The 18,447-nt window shown below is 52.6% G+C and overlaps 1 protein-coding gene and 1 long non-coding RNA gene across 3 annotated transcripts in view; one reads left to right on the forward strand and one right to left on the reverse strand.

The window, feature by feature from the left end:
- The first annotated feature begins 30 nt into the window (after positions 1 to 30).
- On the forward strand, positions 31 to 5,378 carry LOC128122280 (uncharacterized). Its single transcript, XR_008222385.1, has 2 exons — positions 31 to 190; positions 4,718 to 5,378. It is a non-coding gene; the product is annotated as an uncharacterized LOC128122280 (long non-coding RNA).
- Ccdc40 (coiled-coil domain containing 40) overlaps positions 907 to 18,447 on the reverse strand; it is a 43,631-nt gene continuing 26,090 nt past the window's right edge. For both annotated transcript variants that reach the window (XM_052757694.1, XM_052757693.1), the window contains exons 11-20: positions 18,201 to 18,444; positions 17,926 to 18,108; positions 13,437 to 13,682; positions 12,098 to 12,311; positions 10,859 to 11,028; positions 10,575 to 10,666; positions 8,890 to 9,010; positions 5,380 to 5,568; positions 2,788 to 2,946; positions 907 to 1,884 (exon numbers count right to left, since the gene is read on the reverse strand). In XM_052757694.1, coding sequence (XP_052613654.1) covers positions 1,636 to 1,884; positions 2,788 to 2,946; positions 5,380 to 5,568; positions 8,890 to 9,010; positions 10,575 to 10,666; positions 10,859 to 11,028; positions 12,098 to 12,311; positions 13,437 to 13,682; positions 17,926 to 18,108; positions 18,201 to 18,444 — 1,867 coding nt within the window. In that variant the 3' untranslated portion in view covers positions 907 to 1,635. The remainder of the gene's footprint in view (positions 1,885 to 2,787; positions 2,947 to 5,379; positions 5,569 to 8,889; positions 9,011 to 10,574; positions 10,667 to 10,858; positions 11,029 to 12,097; positions 12,312 to 13,436; positions 13,683 to 17,925; positions 18,109 to 18,200; positions 18,445 to 18,447) is intronic.

An 18,447-nucleotide genomic window follows, 5' to 3' on the forward strand; every position in this document is an offset into this window, starting at 1 on the left:
GCTTTGGTAGGGAAGTGACAAAACACGTGATCACGCAGAAAACCTACGCTGGTGAAAACATTAAATGACCGGAGGCATTTGACGTGAGGGTCATATATTGAGACATAAACACAGGGTAGTGATACGGGCGTGTAATCTCAGGAGACAGAGGCAGGAGGATTGCCGGTTTGAGACCAACATGGGACACCTGGTGAGACCCTGTTTCAAAAACCAAAGTTGGCAGGCAGGGATGTCGCTAGGGTAGGACACTGGCCTGCCGTGTGCCACTCTTGCAGGAGAGGGTACTATAGAGGCACTTGTGCCCTCTGGCTGTCAGACTTTTGAAACAATGGACCCCCCAAATTAAAACCAACCCCCCAATCCCATGCTGGGGCGGGGGAATGTCCTGGGAAGCTACTGCACACAGTTCAGGCCCCTGGTCAGACCACAGCGCAGGGATGACCAATGCCAATGGTCAGTGGTGGATGGGACTTCTCCTTGGCCAAGGCTGCGTAGCCATATAGACCTCCTGCCCAATTCAGAGTTAAACCTCACATCAGGACCCTCGAGATGGACCTGGTGTGGGTGGTGGCCCATTATTTGTTCCACTTCCCGCTGTGACGACAGGTAGCTGAGCCCTGTTTCTTAGGGCTGCCAGACTCCGTATTCGAAAACAAACTCTATAACAAGCAAGTGATTGACACACAGCAGCCTTCACGAATACACAGCAAGTACTGAAGAAGAGGGCCAGACAGGCAGTGGGTGTGTCCCAGGCAGGCAGTGGGTGTGTCCCAGGCAGGCAGTGGGTGTGTCCCAGGCAGGGTGGGCGGGGTGGGCAGGGTGGGAGTGGCTGGGGTCTCCCGGCCTCTCGGTGGTTTTTGTATTTCATTGTTAGGATGAACATGTCTTACTCCTTTGACCAGAAAACAGCTTTCATAAAGTTTATTTTTCTTCTGTAAAGTTTAAAACTGAAATTATTCTACAGGACATTTTCCATTTCACATCTACAGAAGCAAAAAGGCAACCAGTGGGTGCTCAGAAATCCAGGGTAGGGGAGGCAGAGGTGAAGAGAGAGGTCAGGGGTCGGGGGATGAGAGACAGGTGCCCTTTATGGAGGAAGTGGTCACTGCCTCCATAGACATCCGCCCTCCATGGAGCTCTGGGATCCTTGGCTTTGATCTTTGGGTTTCAACCTGTTTTAAGGCTTCCCGGGAGGTGGGGGCAGGAGAAGGCTGAGCTTCCTGTGGGTGGGGATGGGGAACCAGAATGCGGGTTTCAGACGGGCTAGAGCAGACATTTGAGGGCTGAAGCCGTCTACCTTGTGCCTGGCTTCCTTGGGGCCCTCTCTCCATTACGTGTTCCACAAAACCGAGGCCCTGTCCCAGGACAGTGTGACAGGGGTGTCAGGTGCAGACTGTGGAACTGCCAACAGAATGTCTTTGTCTGGATGGGTAAGCCCAGCAGGAAAGAATGGATTTTTATGCCCAGGTCATTCCTCTGCAAGCAGGCATGCTCACCTGGTGTGAACAGCAGAGTGTTGTTCAGTGTTTCTCAAGCAGGGTGTCATTCTAGGGGACACATGGCTTTTCAGAACATGAGGGGGATTCCCTGGATCTCCTTTCGGGCAGCCTTGGCAGGTGCGGGGCCAAGTGCTGTCTAGGAGGGCTCTGGGGGCGCCCGCTTGCTGGCAATCTTCTGTTGAACCTTATGCAGCATGTCCTGGAAATGGGGGTAATCTTCCTGCACTTGGGAGAGGACATTACTGAGCTGGGACAGCCGCATGTCCAGGCGCTTGCGCTCCAGCATCTGGGACTTGCTGTTGCGGTGTAGGAACACGTACTTCCCGTCAATTACAGCCTGCAGGTACTTGGCACGTGTCTGCAGGGCCACAATATCCAAAAGGTTCTGGGAGGGAAAGAGACCCTGTGTCAGTCCCCAGAAGTCAGGAGGACTCCTGTCCTGAACCCAGACTGGAGGGGATGGCAGAAAGGAGAAAAGTCAAGTCTCTGGACTCAAGGGGGAGAGAGTGACGGGGAGCCTTGCTCATCTATCCGTGGGGTGGGGGAGTGTTCTGACTGCTGTGTGTCAGGCTGGTGCTCGATGCACTCCTGAACCCTCTTAGTCTCAGACCACAGCCAGGCCAGCCGGAAATCCCACTGGGGAACTTCTGAGTTCCACGCAGACTCAGACAGACACTGGGATTCAGGCTTGCTGTGCCCCTCAGGTCTATCACAGATGCTCTGTTCCATGCTGCCCCAGAGCCAGGAGGGATTCTCTTGATTCCAGGTCACCCTCAGCCCTAGAGCTTTATACTGTCCCCCAGGACAAGATCCTGCTCCTCTTAAGGCTTGGTACAGTCTGGGCAGGCCCCTCTTGGCCAGGCTACCCCACCTACCTGAATGGCTTCCTCTGCTCCTACCTCTTGAAGCCTTGACTCAAGCATGTTTCTTACATGGCCTTCTTGGATTGCTTCTCTCAAAAACTCAACCCCTTGATTTTACTCAGATGCCCTGACATCTTCCATCTTCGTGTCCCAAGAATATAATCTTCAATACAGCCAGGGATTTTGTTTCTATTCGGTTGCCCGGGCAACCAGAATGGTACCCAGCCAATAACAGGAGGAGATCAAAATGTATGGTGTGACCAAATCACAAGAGATGTAAACATGAGCAGTAAGTAGGTGGCATCATCACCAGCTGAAGGGGTAGCTGGTCCTAGGGAGATCTTCATTTGGGACACAGGCTTCTCCTGGGGTACTCCCTCCTCTGCCTGGACGCCCCAGGCCCAGAGACCTCCCAAGATATCTACCTGCCGTTTGAGAGCTGTGAGATGGTTGATCTCGTCCTCCAGAACGTCTGTGTTACCCTGCATATCTGACAGGGTCTGCTGCTTCTCCTGAAGGGAGCTGCTCAGGAGTTTTTGAGTTTCTTCCAGTTCTGAGATGGTCTTGTTGCAGTCCTCTGTGGCCTAGGAGAGAAATAGGACCCGATGGACTCCTGCATCCCCGTCACTTAGCAGATAGAGGCACCCGGTTAAGAACTAGTCATGTGCCTCAGAATACTTGTTCTAGTGGGGATTCCTGTATTAGTCATGTTTCTGTTGTTGTGATAAAACATCATGGTCAAGGCAACTTAGAGAAGGAAGGATTTATTTGGGCTAACAGTTCCAGAGGGATCAGAGCCCATGATGACAGAGCAGAGAGCTGAGGGCTCACATCTCCAAACCACAAACACGAAGCAGAGAGAGTGAACTAGAAATGCTACAAGGCTTTAACCTCTCAAAGCCTTTAGCAAGGCCACACCTCCTAAACATCCCCAAACAGCGCCACCGACTGGGGACCAAGAATTCAGATGCCCAAGACTATGGGGACATCTCATTCAAACTACTACAATTCCCAAAGAGGAATCCAATAGCCACAGACCTTATAGAATATATGGGGGGTTAGTAGCCTATGAGACACCAGGGACCTGAGGCCCACGATGCCAACTAGGGAGGCTGTGGCTTCATAGAAGACATGGGGTCGTAGTCTGTGCAAATCTGTGCCTGAGGAGCACAGGGACATGGGGACCAGGATCAGCACGGTAGCCTTGAGGCAGGGAGGGCAGGAGTGGGGTGGCTGACGGTGTGTGGGGGGACTCCTCTGCAGAGCCCCAGTGGGACATGGCGTTTCTGGAAGTGTTTGCAGCCCAGTTTCAGGGGTGGGGCTGGGGCCATCACGGGACGTAATGTTACCGTGACAAGGAAGGTACTGGCCATGTTTGGTGGCTGACTCAGGGCCTGGGTAGTGGTGAAGAAGAAATAGTAACCTTGGGAGCTTCCTGGGGACACAGGACTTTGGGGGGAGGGCGTTGGTGGGAAGGGAAAAGGCCCCCATTTGTGGCTAGATGGTGAAGGCCTGGTGCATGTGGCCAGTGGGATGTGGGGCTGACTCATGCCTGGTTGGGGTGTGGGACAGAGGGCAGAGGTGAGGACTGAGAAGGTGTCTAGGGCAGGTGGGGAGGTCAGGCATACAGCAGGAAGCTGAGGAAGGAACAGGGGAGGCAGGCGGGTGTAGCAAAGGCCACTCTGCCACCTCACTCTGGAAGCTTCTGGTCACAGCCCACGAATGGTTCTGTTCAGCTGATCCTTTCCTGTACAGGATGCACCCTGTGGAGGCTTTTTAAATTTCTATAGTTTTGATACAGGGTCTCATATAAAGCCTCAGCTGGCCTTGAACTTGAGGCAATTCTCCTGTCTCAGCGTAAGTGGTGGGCTCATAGGTGTGTGTCATATGTCCTGCTCCTATGGGGACTATCCTGGCACTTAGTCTAATTCTCTGGATGATTCCATAAGGTGGAATCCACACGTCAGTAAGCTGAGGCAGACAGGTGGGACAATATGCCCCACTCACGAGGGGACTGGTGGGGCTGAGGCCGCATTCCCAGATGTCCTTAAGGCCACCGCACCATATATAGTTATGGTTGCTGTTACACTTAACCGTCTAACTTCCCAGGAGGTGGGTTCTGTTCTTATTTCTCCCAGAAGGTTTGAAAAGGTCCCAAATATGTCCAAGGCCACAAAGCCTATTAGTGGGGACTGTGGGAGACTCTCATCCCAGGGCTCTGGCCTGGTGGTTGCCAGGGGGTGGACTTGAGTGGTGTGTCTATTCCTCTTTTAGGGAGGAGGGAGCTGTCACATTTGCATCAGCCTGTCTTCCCACCTACTCTTAGTGATTGAGTTTCTTTCATGGCTCCTCCAGGATGCTCAGAGGCTGTTTCCATTAGCAGGAAGTGGCCTCCTGCAATGCTGCGTGGTGCCCAGTGTGGACAGTCTGCTGGACCCAAGACAAACTCCCAGTGCAGGGCCGAAGGCAGCTCCGGCCAGCGTGCTTGGAAACACCTGTCAGGCACAGCCACTCTCCACCAAGCAGGACCTGGCACATAGGACACATGTGTCCCTTCCCACAGCCCAGAGGAAGCCGCAGTGTGTGTCACCAGTGTGGGGAGGATTGGTTTGCTCAGTTCCAGAGCTCTGTCTTTCCTCTCCTGTCTCTCCTGTCTCAGATGTGACACCGCAGCAGTGACCTCAACCCACAGGAATGGGGAATGGAGATGGGAATGGCTGGGCTCCACGGACTGTGGTCCAGTGTCTGCTGGCCCTCCTGTGTCCCTCAGAGCTGAGTGGACGAGCCAGAGCAGGCAGGTGGTCACTCTCTGTGTCCTGGCGGCATGACAAAGTGGGAGCAGATGCCCTGGGCCAGCCGTGGGGATGGGTGGAGATGCATGCTGGCCATGTGCAGGGAGGAAAGGTGGACCCCGGCATTTGCCTGCGTCCCACCTCCAATGCAGACACGCAGCCCGGGCGGGAGCGCACCTCTGGAATATTACTGGGTTGTGGAAGAAGAGGAAACACAGGTCGTACCTTCTGCGTGTCCCTGATTTTCCTTCGCAGCTCGTTCTGCTGGAAGTAGAAGTCTGTTCTGGTGACAACCTTCTTGTCTATCTTGCTCTGCCCTTCGGCCTGGGTCACGATGGTCTCCCTGCGGCTCACAGCCAGCTCCATGTCATGGATCATCTTCTCTTGCTGCTTCATCAGCTGCCCGTGCTTGACCTGGGGACCAAGATGGAGGGGCTGGGCGGGACCCTGCTTAAGTGAGAGTGGCCAGTGAAGTGTCGGGGATACAGAGAGGGCCACAAGGAGTCTGGGAGACAGCCCACACTGATGGGAGAGGAATGGATATTCTCACAAGCAGTACAGAGGCAGGAGAAGAGGAAGGAGAGGAAGATGGCAGGTTCTACGGCAAGTGTGTTGAGAGGCGGGTAGAATCTTTCTAGAGATGGGGGTCTGGTTAGCTGTGCCACCACTAGGTTAACTGGTTGTGACAGGCAGTGACATTGGAAGAAGCTGGGTAGAGGGTCTGCAGACGGAGGCTGAGGGCTGGGGTGTGTGAGCATAGACCTTGGAGGTGCAAGGAGACTTCTGGAACCACACGAGGATTTGTAGCTAGTTTAAATAAGTGTATGAACGTGTAGCATGGATGAAGATGATTTGATAGAAAAGGGGGGCAGGACTCAGGAGATGGCTCAGTAAAGTGTTTGCCTCAGAGGTGTGAAGCGCTGGGTGTGGTCCTCAGAACTCACAATAAGTGTCAGGTGTGGCTGTGCACACTTTTCACCCCAGTGCTGGAGGGGTGGTGACGGGAGGGGACTTGGGGCTTGCTGGCCAGCCAGTGTGATCTAATTGGTGAGCTCCTGGCCAATGGAGACCCTGTCTCACAGGAAGTGACCAATGTTCCTGAGGATGTCCTCTGACTTAGTCTACACATACAAGCACACAGGAGTGCACACACATGAACACACATGAATGCTCACACACAGACAAGCATACACACACATATATAGGACAATAAATAAATGTCAGTGATTGACAACACCCACACTGCAGAGACGGGCAGGGCCATGACGTGTGTGTGTGTGTGTGTGTGTGTGTGTGTGTGTGTGTGTGTGTGTGTGTGACATGTGCAAAAGCCATCTGACAGACCCCCTTAAAGTTGAGAATTTACATGTAACCTTTGGTAATCTAGATTCCAGGAGGGGGGATTGCAACATATTTACTTTCATGTGTCCATTTGATGGGCCTAAGGGCGGCCCAGATCGCCGGGTGCATCCACCAGGAGTCTGCAGGGGAGATCAGTATGTGCACTAGCCGACTGAGTCAAGAAGACCCACCCTCTCCAGTGGGGGTGCCTGGAAAGAGGGTGGAAGATGTAGCCCCTCAAGGCTGGGGTGGCATGCTTTCCATGTTGGAGCTGATGTTTTGGGCTGGAGCTCACCACCCGTCCCTTCTCAGTCTTTGGATCTCGGCTGACAGATGGTGCTGGCCCTCCTAGGTCTCTCCTGGGCCATCACTGTGTGCAGGCGTGTGACTGACAGCATGGAGCACGACTGTACACACGCCTTGTTGGGTCTGCTTCTCTGGGGAACCCTCACTGGTTCTGAAAAACTCCACTCAGTGCAAAAGGAACCAGGAACAGGGGGCAAGTGACAGACAGAGCTAGGATCACAGGAGGCACAATTTAATGGGGACTTGTGGACAGGGCATGCCTTGGGTGGCCACATCCCAAGGAAGTAAGAGGTTTCTGTGCTAAGCTAGACAGAGGTGAACAGCCAGATGAACGAACCTCACCAACTACTAACTTATCCAACATCGATTACCAAACAGCCTGGGGGTGGGGACGCTGGAGAGATGGCTCAGTTGTTAAACAGTGCTTGCTGCTCTTAAGGAGGCCCTGTCATTGATCCCCAGCACCCAGGAACCAGGAGGTTCACAACTGCCTGTAACTCCAGCTTCAGGGAATCTGATGCTTCTTCCGCACGCCTTGGGCTGTACTCATGCGCGCGCACATACACCCGCGCAAGTGCACACACAGATAGACACAATTACAAATAAATAATTAAAAAAAATTTGAGACAGGGTCTCATTATGTAGCTCTGGCTGTCCTGGAACTCACTCTGTAGACCAGGCTGACCTTGAACTCACAGAGATCTGCCTGCCTCTGCCTCCCGAGTGCTGGGATTAAAGGTGTGCGCCACCACCGCCTGGCTGGCTTGCACTTCTAAGCAGCCCAGTCCATCACGGCAGGGAAGGGAGCAGGGCCTGGGCCGGCTGCTCACCCTACATCCACAGTCAGCAATGAGTGCTGCTGCTGGCCTCCCTTTACTGAGTCCAGGACTCTAGCCTGTAGAGAGTGGGACTCACAGCTCCGGTGGCTCTTGCAACCTCAATTAGCCTAACTCAGATAATCCCTCCCAGGCGCTAAACGAATCTAGACGACACCTCACAGGTGTGCCCAGACACTGTCCTCCAGGTGACTGTGGGTCCTGTCAAATTGACAATCGGTCACACTGGGGATCAAATCCTGGGCCTTGAACATGCACGCAAGTGCTTGACTGCCAAGCTACCTGCTAGCTCAGCACACGCCTCAGAGCTGAAGAGTAGCCCAACAGCCTGAGGCCTTTACATAATAAATGCCATTGGAAAGGCAATGTCATTTTGGTTAACTGATCTAGTTGTTTTTTATTTAACATTTTCCTCTTCTGTGCATGGGCGTCTTCCCTGCATGCATGTCTGTGCCCCATGTACATTCCTGGTGCCTGTGGAGGCCTGAAGAGAACATCTGGTCTCTGGGGCTGGAGCTACAGAAAACAGTGAGCGGCCACGTAGGTGCTGGCAATCAAACCTGGGACCTCCGGAAGAGCAGCCATAACTGCTGAGCCATCTCTCCAGCCCCTAACTGCTCTTATTTTTATCCCTAAGGTCTTGAACCTTAAACTGTTGGTCACTTGTGATTTAGGTGTTCTTAGCGTTAGTGATGTCTACTGCTCGTGAGAGATGGGATGAGGCACCCCCTGAGCCTTAAAAAAAAAAAAAAAAAAAAGAGTTGTTTTTGTTGATTTTGCTTTTTGAGACAGGGTCTCACTATGTCACCCTGGCTAGCCTGGAACTTGCTGTGTATACCAGGCTGGCCTCGAGCTGCTGGGATTAAAGATGTGCACCACCACATCAGCCCGTATGAGGTTCTCGTTCCACAGTTAGATCAGTGGGCTGGGAAACTGGGCTTTACAACCAGTATTTGAAAATATCAAAGAGCCTTGACTGCTTGGAGTCACAATAAAACAAGTTATCAGGTGATGTGCATACGATCACATGTCCTGGCTAGTGTGGGATTACTCTGCACAATACAGACAAAAGTCAGGCAGACCCTGGTGTGAGGGGTGGGTGGTGACACAGAGCCTGTGACCGTGGAACACAGTCACTGTGCAGCAACGGGTCCTCCCCAGGGATCTCACCTGTTGCCACTGGCAGGGTGGCTCAGTGGTTCCCGATCTGCAGCATACCCGCCACCTGTGCCCACCTCCCTGACACACTCACCTTCATCCTGTGGATCTCAGCCTTCATGGCACGGATCTCTGTCTGCCCGGTCTCAGAATCCACTGAAGCACGCATCTCTTTTGCCAGTTGGATTTTTTTCTCCCAGAGCATGATCTGGTGTCTTTAGAGGCAGGAGAGGCAACGTCAGAGCCAGAGCAGTGTGAGCTGGGGTGGCAGGACCCCCACCCCCATTCTGCCCAGAACTGTGGCAAACGAAGCCACAAACTCTTTACTCAGGTTCCTTACAAAACGGTTTGCCAGGCTTTGAGACAGGTGGGGAGGAGAGGAAAAAAGGGAAGAGAGAGAAGGAGGAGGAAAGGGCAGGTATTAAAAGAGGGAGAGATGAGAGACTGCGGCTGGAGAGACGGCCCCGTATCAAGGAGCAGCTAAGAACACAGGCTGCCCTTGCAGAGGGCCTGGGTCCAGTTCCCGGCACCCATGTGGCGGTTCACTACTGACTGTATGTAACTCTAGTTTCAGAGACATCCTTAAAAGAGAGAGAGATGGGGAGGCAGCAGGGATGTATGCCTTAGGAACTGAGAATGTACATGTGATTGGAAAAAGTTGGATAAGAAAGTCAAAAGGTCAAACAGTTCTGGCAGGAAGCTGTCCAAATGTAACCCAGAACACATGCCCCAAAGCCACCGTGTGTGTGTGTGTGTGTGTGTGTGTGTGTGTGTGTGTGTGTGTGTGTGTGTGTGTATTAATGTACAGATCTTGTCAAATGGCAAGAAACACATTATCCCTTCTAGAGCGCTCCTGTCAATCAAGGGGCCCCCTCACGGTGCCTACAAACGGTTTCCATGGGAGAGGTATATGTGTGTGCAAAGCTGTGCAAAGACACCATAACAATGCCTCAAAGGGAATGGTTTTGCTACAAACAAAACAAGAAAGAAATATATCTATGTAGCAGTCTCTTGTGATGAGATTGGGGAGCTGGGGTAGGGCTTAGTGGTAGAGTACATGCCTGGCATGTGCAAGGTCCTAAATTCTGTCCCCAGTACACAAGCACATGCACACACGCACGCGCGCGCACACACGCATGCGCACACGCACAGGTATGGAGCAGAGTTGTTATTGCATGTTTTCCCTTTCCCAATGTTTAATGTGTGTATGGGGATGGTATGCACCTGTGCACACACACACAGAAGCCATAGGACATCTGGCTTCCTGCTCTATTATCTGTGTAGTCTCAGGAGACAGGTCTCTCACTGAACCTAGAGCTAGAACACACTCCATCATGCTGGGATTATGGACACACTTGACCATGCCTGGTTTTTTATGTAGGAGCTGGAGATTGAACTCAGGCCCTCATGCAAGCACCCTCATCCACTGAGACATCTCCCCATTTTCTCTTTTCTACTCTCAATACTTTGTCATAGTGTAAAATGTTTGGGGTTAGGCTTATATATTACTACCTTTTTTCATAAAAATAAGATATATTTTATAAAGTTTATCCCAAAGAAAACCACTTGATATCCAGAGGTAACTGGCTTGGTTGGTAGTTGCTGCCAAGGGGTATTCTACAGATCTGGACGGTGACTTTCTGTAGTTCTCTGGGGTCCACAAAAGTGGCCTTCAGAGCTGCCCGCCCACCAGTGGTGCCAATGTTTGGTGGCCATGCCCACAGAACCATGACGGGCCTGGTGACACTGAGCACCAGCACACAGCTGAGCCCTACTCACTCTGCCTCCACTAGGCTGTTGAGGAGGGTGGTCTTTTCCTCACGGAGCTGCGTCAGCTTTTCTTGCATTTGGATGGTCTCCTTCTCTGCAGCCTGTGGGGACCGAGGAGAGCTGTGAGGAAGGCTCAGGGCTGTGGCCCCTGGAGTCCCTCAGGACTGGCAAGGCCTTAGACCAACATTCTGATCCCTCCACAAGCCCCTCCAGGGAATCTGCCCAAATCAAGGATGTGTGTGCCAGAGAGAGAGAGCTGGCCAGTGACAGGGTGTGCAGTGGGCGGTGCCGACCTTTAGTGTGCGCACGAACTCTGTCTCGGCCACCAGGTTGCTTTGCTGCAGCTGGTCTGAGTTGCACCGGTTCTTGTCCATCAGCAGGTTGAGCTTGGTCAGGTCGTTGTCCAGGTCCTTCATGTGGCGGTGGATCTCCTTCTGTTCTCTCTTCTCTTGCTCAATCTTGTCTGTGGGAGGACAGGCAGGTGTGTGTGTGTGGGGGGATGCTGGAGGGCCAAGGTCCTTGGCGGCAGGCAGCAGCCACACCCTCCTGTGGCTCCCCTCTTGCCCTGTCTGACTCAACCACGTGCCCCTCTATGGAGAGGAGGCTGGTGTCTTCCCGGACTTTGTTTCCCTAAACTTGGTCCCTGGAAGGACCTCATGCTGCAGACGCACAGGTGGAGAGCAGGTGGGCGGAGCTCAGATGCTGTGGGTATCTAGGGACAGCAGGCAGGCCCTTTGCCTCCACCACCTGGCCTCAGGGCAGGGTGAAAAGGAGAAAGACAAAAGATGTTCTTGACATTTTGATGGAAAAAAGAAAAAGAAAAAAAAAGACACCGGGGTATGTGACCCATACAGTTCTGCCCTTTCTCCACCAGTATCCTTGGCTGGCTCAGGGCCAGGTCTCTGGATGTGCCTATCTTTGCTGATCTCATCCCTGTGTGTGTGTGGGAGGGGCTTTGCATTCCAGCCAGCTCTGGCTTCCCACAGTGCTATTCACTGCTGGTGCCAGGCAGCCTTGCACACTCCACTTGGCTGTGAGTAACCAAAGGCTGTGAGAGGATGCGATGGGATCGCTGGGAAGGGGGCAGCCGCAAGGGCACCGGATCTCCAGGCAGCATTTAACTCGCTCTCCTATCTGGACCCCGGGGGACCCAGGATATCTCAGTAGGGTGCCATGTTGGTGGTGACCCAGGAAGGACATCCTGGCAGGCCCCTGGTGAGGTCACTGAAGGGTCACTTCTCAGCACAGGGACAACCCGGAGGGATCCACCGTGCTTCTGAGGTCAAAGGCAGGAGTTGAGGAGGCTGGCTGCGTTCCTCTGAGTTTCACAGACCTCTGAGTTCCCTTGCAGAAGGAGCATTTTGTTCCCATCTCCCACAGACCTCAGGAGTACAGGTGGATAGCACCGGCAAATTAGATGGCTTTAGAATTTTCGTGGTTTGCTTTGTTTTGAAACAGGGTTTTCCTATGTAGCCCAGGCTAGCCTCAGGCTTACAGCCTCAGTGCTGGGCAGCCCCTCCCCCAGGGCTCACTCTCTACGCGGAGCTTCTTTTGCTCCATAATGTGCAGCTCCTTGTTAAGTTGGTCCAGGGACACCAGCTGCTCCTCGCGTTCGTGTGTGACCTGGACCAGTTCCTGCTGCAGCCGCAGCCACGCCATCTGCGCCTCCGCCACTGCCGCGTTGTTCTCCTCACAGAGCTTCGACAGCCTTTTGATCTCCAGCTCCAGGGGTCCAGCTTCTTCCCCCTGGAGGGATTTAATCAGAGTGCAGCGTGAGTCTCGGTAGCCACAGGTTTGCTTTATTACTATTAATGTGTGGTGTACACGCATGTGCACAAGTGCGCGTGCGTGCGTGTGCGTGTGGCCACAGAGGTGAGAGTTCCACGTTGAGTGTTATTTTGCTCAGACAGGGTCTCTTGGTGAATCTGGGATTTATTGACTGGTTAGACTGAGCGGCCAGCAGGCTGCAGGGATCCTCTGGTCCCCACCTCCCCGGTGCTGGGATTGGAGTTACAAACTGTCGTGCTCTGTTTTTACTGTGGGTGCTGGGGTGGAACCCAGATCCTTATGATCATGAAGCAAGTACTTTACTGACTGAGCCAGCTCCCCACAGGCCTTCTTTTGGGGTGGGCTATGGAGAATCATGAATTCAAGACATTTACTCCAAGGGCTCAGACAGTACTCAGGAGTCCCGAGACTCCTTTCACTGGCCTTGAGGTCCCAGGTCCTCGTGGGCACAGCCTTTGACCCGAAAGGAGACTCTGTATACTGTCCTCTGACCTCAGACCATCAAGGTTTATGGCCAGCACAGGGCTTCCCTGACAGTGTGCTCTACTTGAGGACTTGAAGCCCATGGTAGGTCCTTAGGTTACAGGTGCCTGAGTGACCAGGTAAGAAGACACTGAGCCCTCAATGATTAAACCACTTTGCCCAGTGCCGCAGTAAGTCCAGCCCACCACCCGTGTGTCTGTGTCTCACAAGCCACGAAGAAAATCAAAAGAACCCAGGTGCGTAGCACACGGCCCTCAGAAGCCCAGGCTGCAGGATGTCAAGTTCTAGGGCCACCTGGGCCACACAGTGACACTCTGTCCCACAAAACAAACAACAAAATCAAAAGAAGGCTCATGCCAGACGTGAATGATATGGAGTTTAGGTCCCGGTTATAGAAGTGGGGAGTAGCTGTCACCCAGCCCAGCCTAGACCCTTTCCTTTCTGGTCTCGTGCAAGAAACAGTACGATGACCGCCATGGTGGCCGCAGCCTGGAGCGCGCACACATAGCCACCTCACCAGTGGGATGGGGAGAGGAAGGAGGGTGCCTGCTCTCTGCGAGCACCCAGGCACGTAGCTCGGAGCCCAGGGCAGTGCCTCACCCCCAGCACAGACACTATCTGCTCCAGCTGCTTGTTGAAGAAGTTGATGAGACTCTGCTTCCTCTCGATGAGGATGGTGCGCCGGACGATCTCACTCTCGCTGTTGGTGATGAGGTCATTGAACCGCTTCACCTCTTTGTCCAGCTCTGCCAGCGTCTTCTTGTGCATGTCTACTTTGCAGCTGGTGTTGGTGATGTCCAGGGTGGCCTGAGCAATGTCGCCGTCAAGTTTGGAAAGATGTGTTACCTGAGGGCATGAAGGGCAATGGGTGTGAGCGTTTTCTGCCACTTGAATGGACCCAACTGCTGCTTCCTTGACACTCTACATGTATTCTGGAGTGATCCCTGCATGCAGTCACCAGGAAGCTAACTGGCCCTGTGTCTTGAGAACCTACAAGGGGCCTGTTTACACATGGAGATGGCCTGCGAAAAATAAAGCTGGGTGTGGTGGCACAAGCGTGTGATCCCAGCACATGGGAGGCCGAGGCGGGAGAATCTTGAGTTCAAGGCCAGCCTGGGCTACATAGTGAGTTTGAGGGGCTGCAAGAGACATTCTCTCTCTCTCTCTCTCTCTCTCTCTCTCTCTCTCTCTCTCTCCCTCTCCCTCCCTCCCTCCTTCCCCCCTTTCTCTCAAAAGGGCAAAAGGGGGGCTTGTTCATGTCTTTCTTTCCTTCCAGGCTGGCTTCAAACTCCCATCAAAAACCCATCTGCCTCTGCCTCCAGGCTGGTTCGTATCTTTAATCCTAGCACTTGGGAAGTAGAGGCAGGAAGATCACTATGAGTTTGAGACCACCCTGGTCTAAATATTGAGTTCCAGGCCAGGCAGGGTTATATAGTAAGATCTTGGAGGGAGGGAGGGGGAGAGGAGGGAGGGAGGAGAGGAAGGAGAAAGAAGCTATCCGTGCTGGGTTTTCTTTGTAAACAAGCAGAGTGTAAGTGCAGAGGAGAAAGTGTTGAACCATGGGTGATTCTGTCACAAAGCTAGCCACCAGACCACCTGGAAGCCTACCCTTCCTCCAGTGTTATGTTATGGACACCCTCCCATACCCCCACCCTCCCAGGCCCCCACCCTTCCATACCCCTTAGGAGAGCAGGGGTGGGGTCACATGCCACAGATCTCTTTAGCCTGACAGATACTGTCTCATATTCTTTTTTTCTTAAAGATTTATTTATTTATTATATATACAGTGTTCTGCCTCATGTATGCCTGTATGCCAGAAGACGGCACCGGATCTCATTACAGATGGTTGTGAGCCACCATGTGGTTGCTGGGAATTGAACTCAGGACCTCTGGAAGAGCAGCCAGTGCTCTTAACCTCTGAGCCATCTGTCCAGCAACCCCGTCTCATATTCTTATGTAATTAAAACAATTTTTTTTTTAGATAAGGTCTCACTGTATAGAGCTGGCTGGCATCAAACCCACAGAGATCCACCGGCCTCTGCCCCCCAGGTTCTGAGATTAAAGGCGTGTGTCATCACTTTTAGCCTCCTCTTATATAATTTTTAATGGTTGTGCGGTGCGCAGTAGGATGTTTCCTGACCCCTTTCAGATTATGGCATAGTCTTCCTCTCACACTGTGTTTGGGCAGAATACACTACCTCTGACACTACCCCCTGTGACCTGTGGAAAGCATCCTGGCCTCCCCGGAACTCCGGGACCTCAGCTCTGCTTCTGAGTTTATAATGAGGTCCTGCATTGACACCCTTCCCCGCTTCCCTCTGCACCAGCCCTAGACAGAATCGTGACTGCCACCCTCTGATCCTCTTCCAAGACGGGACCCTTTCCTGCCCCACCCGTCACTGGTGCACAGGGCTTTTGAGTATCCAGTATCCCTTTTCAAGGGCTCCACTTCAGTTGGAAAACCACAATAATAAGTAGTTGTTAGCCTAAGACTCTTTACTGCCCTCTGGTGGGAAGAGGTGGGGATAGACCATGCCCAATCTAGGAAGGGGCAGGGCGGGGGCCTGCCAACAGAAGACCTTAGGGGACAGGTCTAGCCTGTGCAACAATGGGACTGGGCAGTCTACTTCACACCACCTCGCTCCTTAGTGTCTCAAAGGCACCCGAGCCACCTTCTCTTCTGCCTGCCCTGCTCCCAGGGAAAGGACTTGAGCCACGTCGGCGTGGACTTTCCAGGCAGCCTTGTCCCCTTCCTTGTACGGTCAGGTCAAAAGCATGTGCGGAGTGGGAATGTCAAGGCTGCTGCCCTTTCAGGAGGCCAGGTGACAACAGCCATGCCTACTCCTGGCAAATAGCCACCATGACAGGAAGCAGGAGCAGTAGCAGGTCCAATCCTCTGCCACCTTCAAGGTGGCAGGAAAGGCAGCTGAGCCCCCAGGGCCTGGGCCCGAGGCCCTAGTCAGATGGAGGATCAGGTTCTCAAGGGAGCTGGATTCAGGTGTTAACTGCAGAGACACCCCTCTCTAAGCCTGGATGGACCCCTATGTTCCTCATCTCCAAATTCCCAGAAGGACAGAATCAGAGAGCCTGGGCTGAGATCACACAAGTGGAGCTGAAAATGTGGGGAGTGGATCTGTACTGGTTCAACTGAGGGTAGAAACGCAACCTGGCCAGGTCCTGCCCCTCTTCCTAAGACTGTGGTGGCAGGGAGACAGTGACAGAGCCCCTCTGTGGGATGTGTCCTCAGCCTGACACAGCACTCCCTGGCCACCAAAGGCGGAGATTCTAGCGGGATCCCCCATAGGAAGAAGCAAACAACAACAACAACAAAGGAGCTGGGCGTGGGGGCTCAGCCGTAACCCCAGCATTTGAGAAGCAGAGGCATGAAGATGGCCATGGGTTTGACGCCGGCACGGACAACACAGTGAATGCCAGGACAGTTTCAGCCAGAGTGAGACACAGTCTCAAGAAAAAGAAATATTCAAGTAGTGAGTTGCTTTCCCAAAGGCAGTCTCCCACGTAGCTGAGGAAAAAGCAACGCCCTAGAATGAATTTTCAGGTGTGCAGTGCTCCAGACTTTGGAGGTCAAAGGCACACTGCAGGCCTCCCGGGCAAGCCGGCCTCCTGGATGGTGGCTTCTGCCCAGGAGTGGTGGCTTAGTAGCTTGTCCCCAGAGTGTAGACATTTGCAGACCTGGGTATCTGTGCAGAGCTGCTCAAAACGCTGAAAACCCCCTAGTCAGCCTGAAGCCTCTTAACAAGAGACTCATCAATCCTAACTCATCAGTCCTGATCTCCTGATGAAGCTCATGCAAATATGAAGGTCTGCGTTGTTGAAGAATGGGGAACAGCAAGAGCAAATGTGTTGGGTGTTGTCAAGTAAAACGAAAAATTTAGTGAGTCCCAAACTTAATGCCTGTGCACATTTCTCTCTGTGTCATAGGTCAATGAAACTAATAAAAATATAAACAAATGAACTTAAAACTAGATGTTTAACAAGAGTGCAATGTTTAGCATGAGTGTGTGAATGAGGGTGTGTGTGTGTGTGTGTGTGTGTGTGTGTGTGTGTGTGTGTGTGTGTAAATGTGTGCAGAAGGGAAGAAATCTAGAAGTGTTTCCCAAGCGGTAGAACTACGGCATCTATTGTTTTTATTATGTCTTTCTGTGTTCTCTCCTTCCTTTCTGCCCCCTGCCCTGGTGCTGGAGACAGAACCCAGGGCCTCGTGCATGCTGGGCAAATTCTGCAGGCATTCAACAAGAAGACAGTGTTAGCTGGATCTGTCATCCCAGCTGCCAAGAGATTAAGGCATGACAATCACAAGTTAGAGCCTAGCCTGGGCTACAGGATAAGTTAGGTCAGCCTTGGCAACTAGTGAGACCCTGTCTCAAAAGAAAAAGCAGGCTTGGGGAGCTGGGGAGGGATGCAACCCACTGTTCAGTTCTGCATTCCATCCCCAGGGCCTAATAAACTGGACATGGTGGCCCGGTCCTATAATCCTAGCATTTAAGAGGAGGAGGCAGGAGGATCATAAATTCAAGGTCATATATACATATATATTTGTGTGTATGTGTATATATACATATATGTGTGCATATATATACATATATGTGTGCATACACACACACACACACACACACACACACATAGTAGTAAGTTTGAGGCTAGCTGGGACTACCTGAGAAGAAGAAGGACAAAGAGGTCTTTCAGTGGTATAACATTTGCCTAGCATGAGCAGGACCCTAGGCTCAATCTCTAATATTACAGGAACTAAATTAATTAAAATACATTATAGAGTTGGGTGTGGTAGCTCACATCTTTGATCCTAGCACTTGGGAGCCGAGAAAGGCAGATGTCTCTGAGTTTCAAGGCCAGCCTGATCTACATACCAAGTCCCAGGACAACCAGGACTACATAGAGACCCTACCTTCAAAAAAAAAAAAAAAAAAGCAAAAATAAATAAGTAAGTAAATTATAGAAGTCTCCCTTTGACAGCTAGAAACTAGGTAACGAGGGGCCACCCCAGGGACCCTTTGCTCACCTGCCTCTGGCTCCAGGCCAGGCCCTGCCCACTCAGCTAGGGGCCACTTACCAGGTTGGTATTTTCCTTCTGCAGCTTCCGAAGGAGCTGTTGAAAGTACATGGTCATCTTGCTGGAGGTCCCATGTTCCTGCAGCTTGTCCATGATGGAGGCATCCATCTTTTGCCGTAGCTCCTGCTCTTGACGGACAGCCTGGCGGGCAACCTGTAGTTCGCTCACGACCGCTGAGTGTTCCTGCGAAGGAAGAGCCGTGGGGAGGATGTGCCTGCGTACCCTGCTATGGGCTGGCTGAGAGCAGATGCCTGCCGTTGGGGGCCATGCCTCACCACGTGGCCCTTGTTCAGCATTTCCTCGGTGTCCTGCAGGGCGAGCTGGTAGGTGTTGAACTCGTTCTGCAGGACCTCTTGCTTGGTTAAGCACTGGGTGGTCATTTTCTGTACTAGCATGGCTTCTGTCTCTGAGCGGTTCAGGAGGCGGGCCAGATTCTCATTCTTCACCTCCTCCTTCATGATGGACCTCTTATAGGCTTCGATCTCACCGTCTATGGACTTGATCTGATGCTCACACTCCCTG

Source organism: Peromyscus californicus, unplaced genomic scaffold (genome assembly GCF_007827085.1).
Source record: "Peromyscus californicus insignis strain IS unplaced genomic scaffold, ASM782708v3 Scaffold_3__1_contigs__length_106647218, whole genome shotgun sequence".
NCBI classification, from domain to species: Eukaryota; Metazoa; Chordata; class Mammalia; order Rodentia; family Cricetidae; genus Peromyscus; species Peromyscus californicus.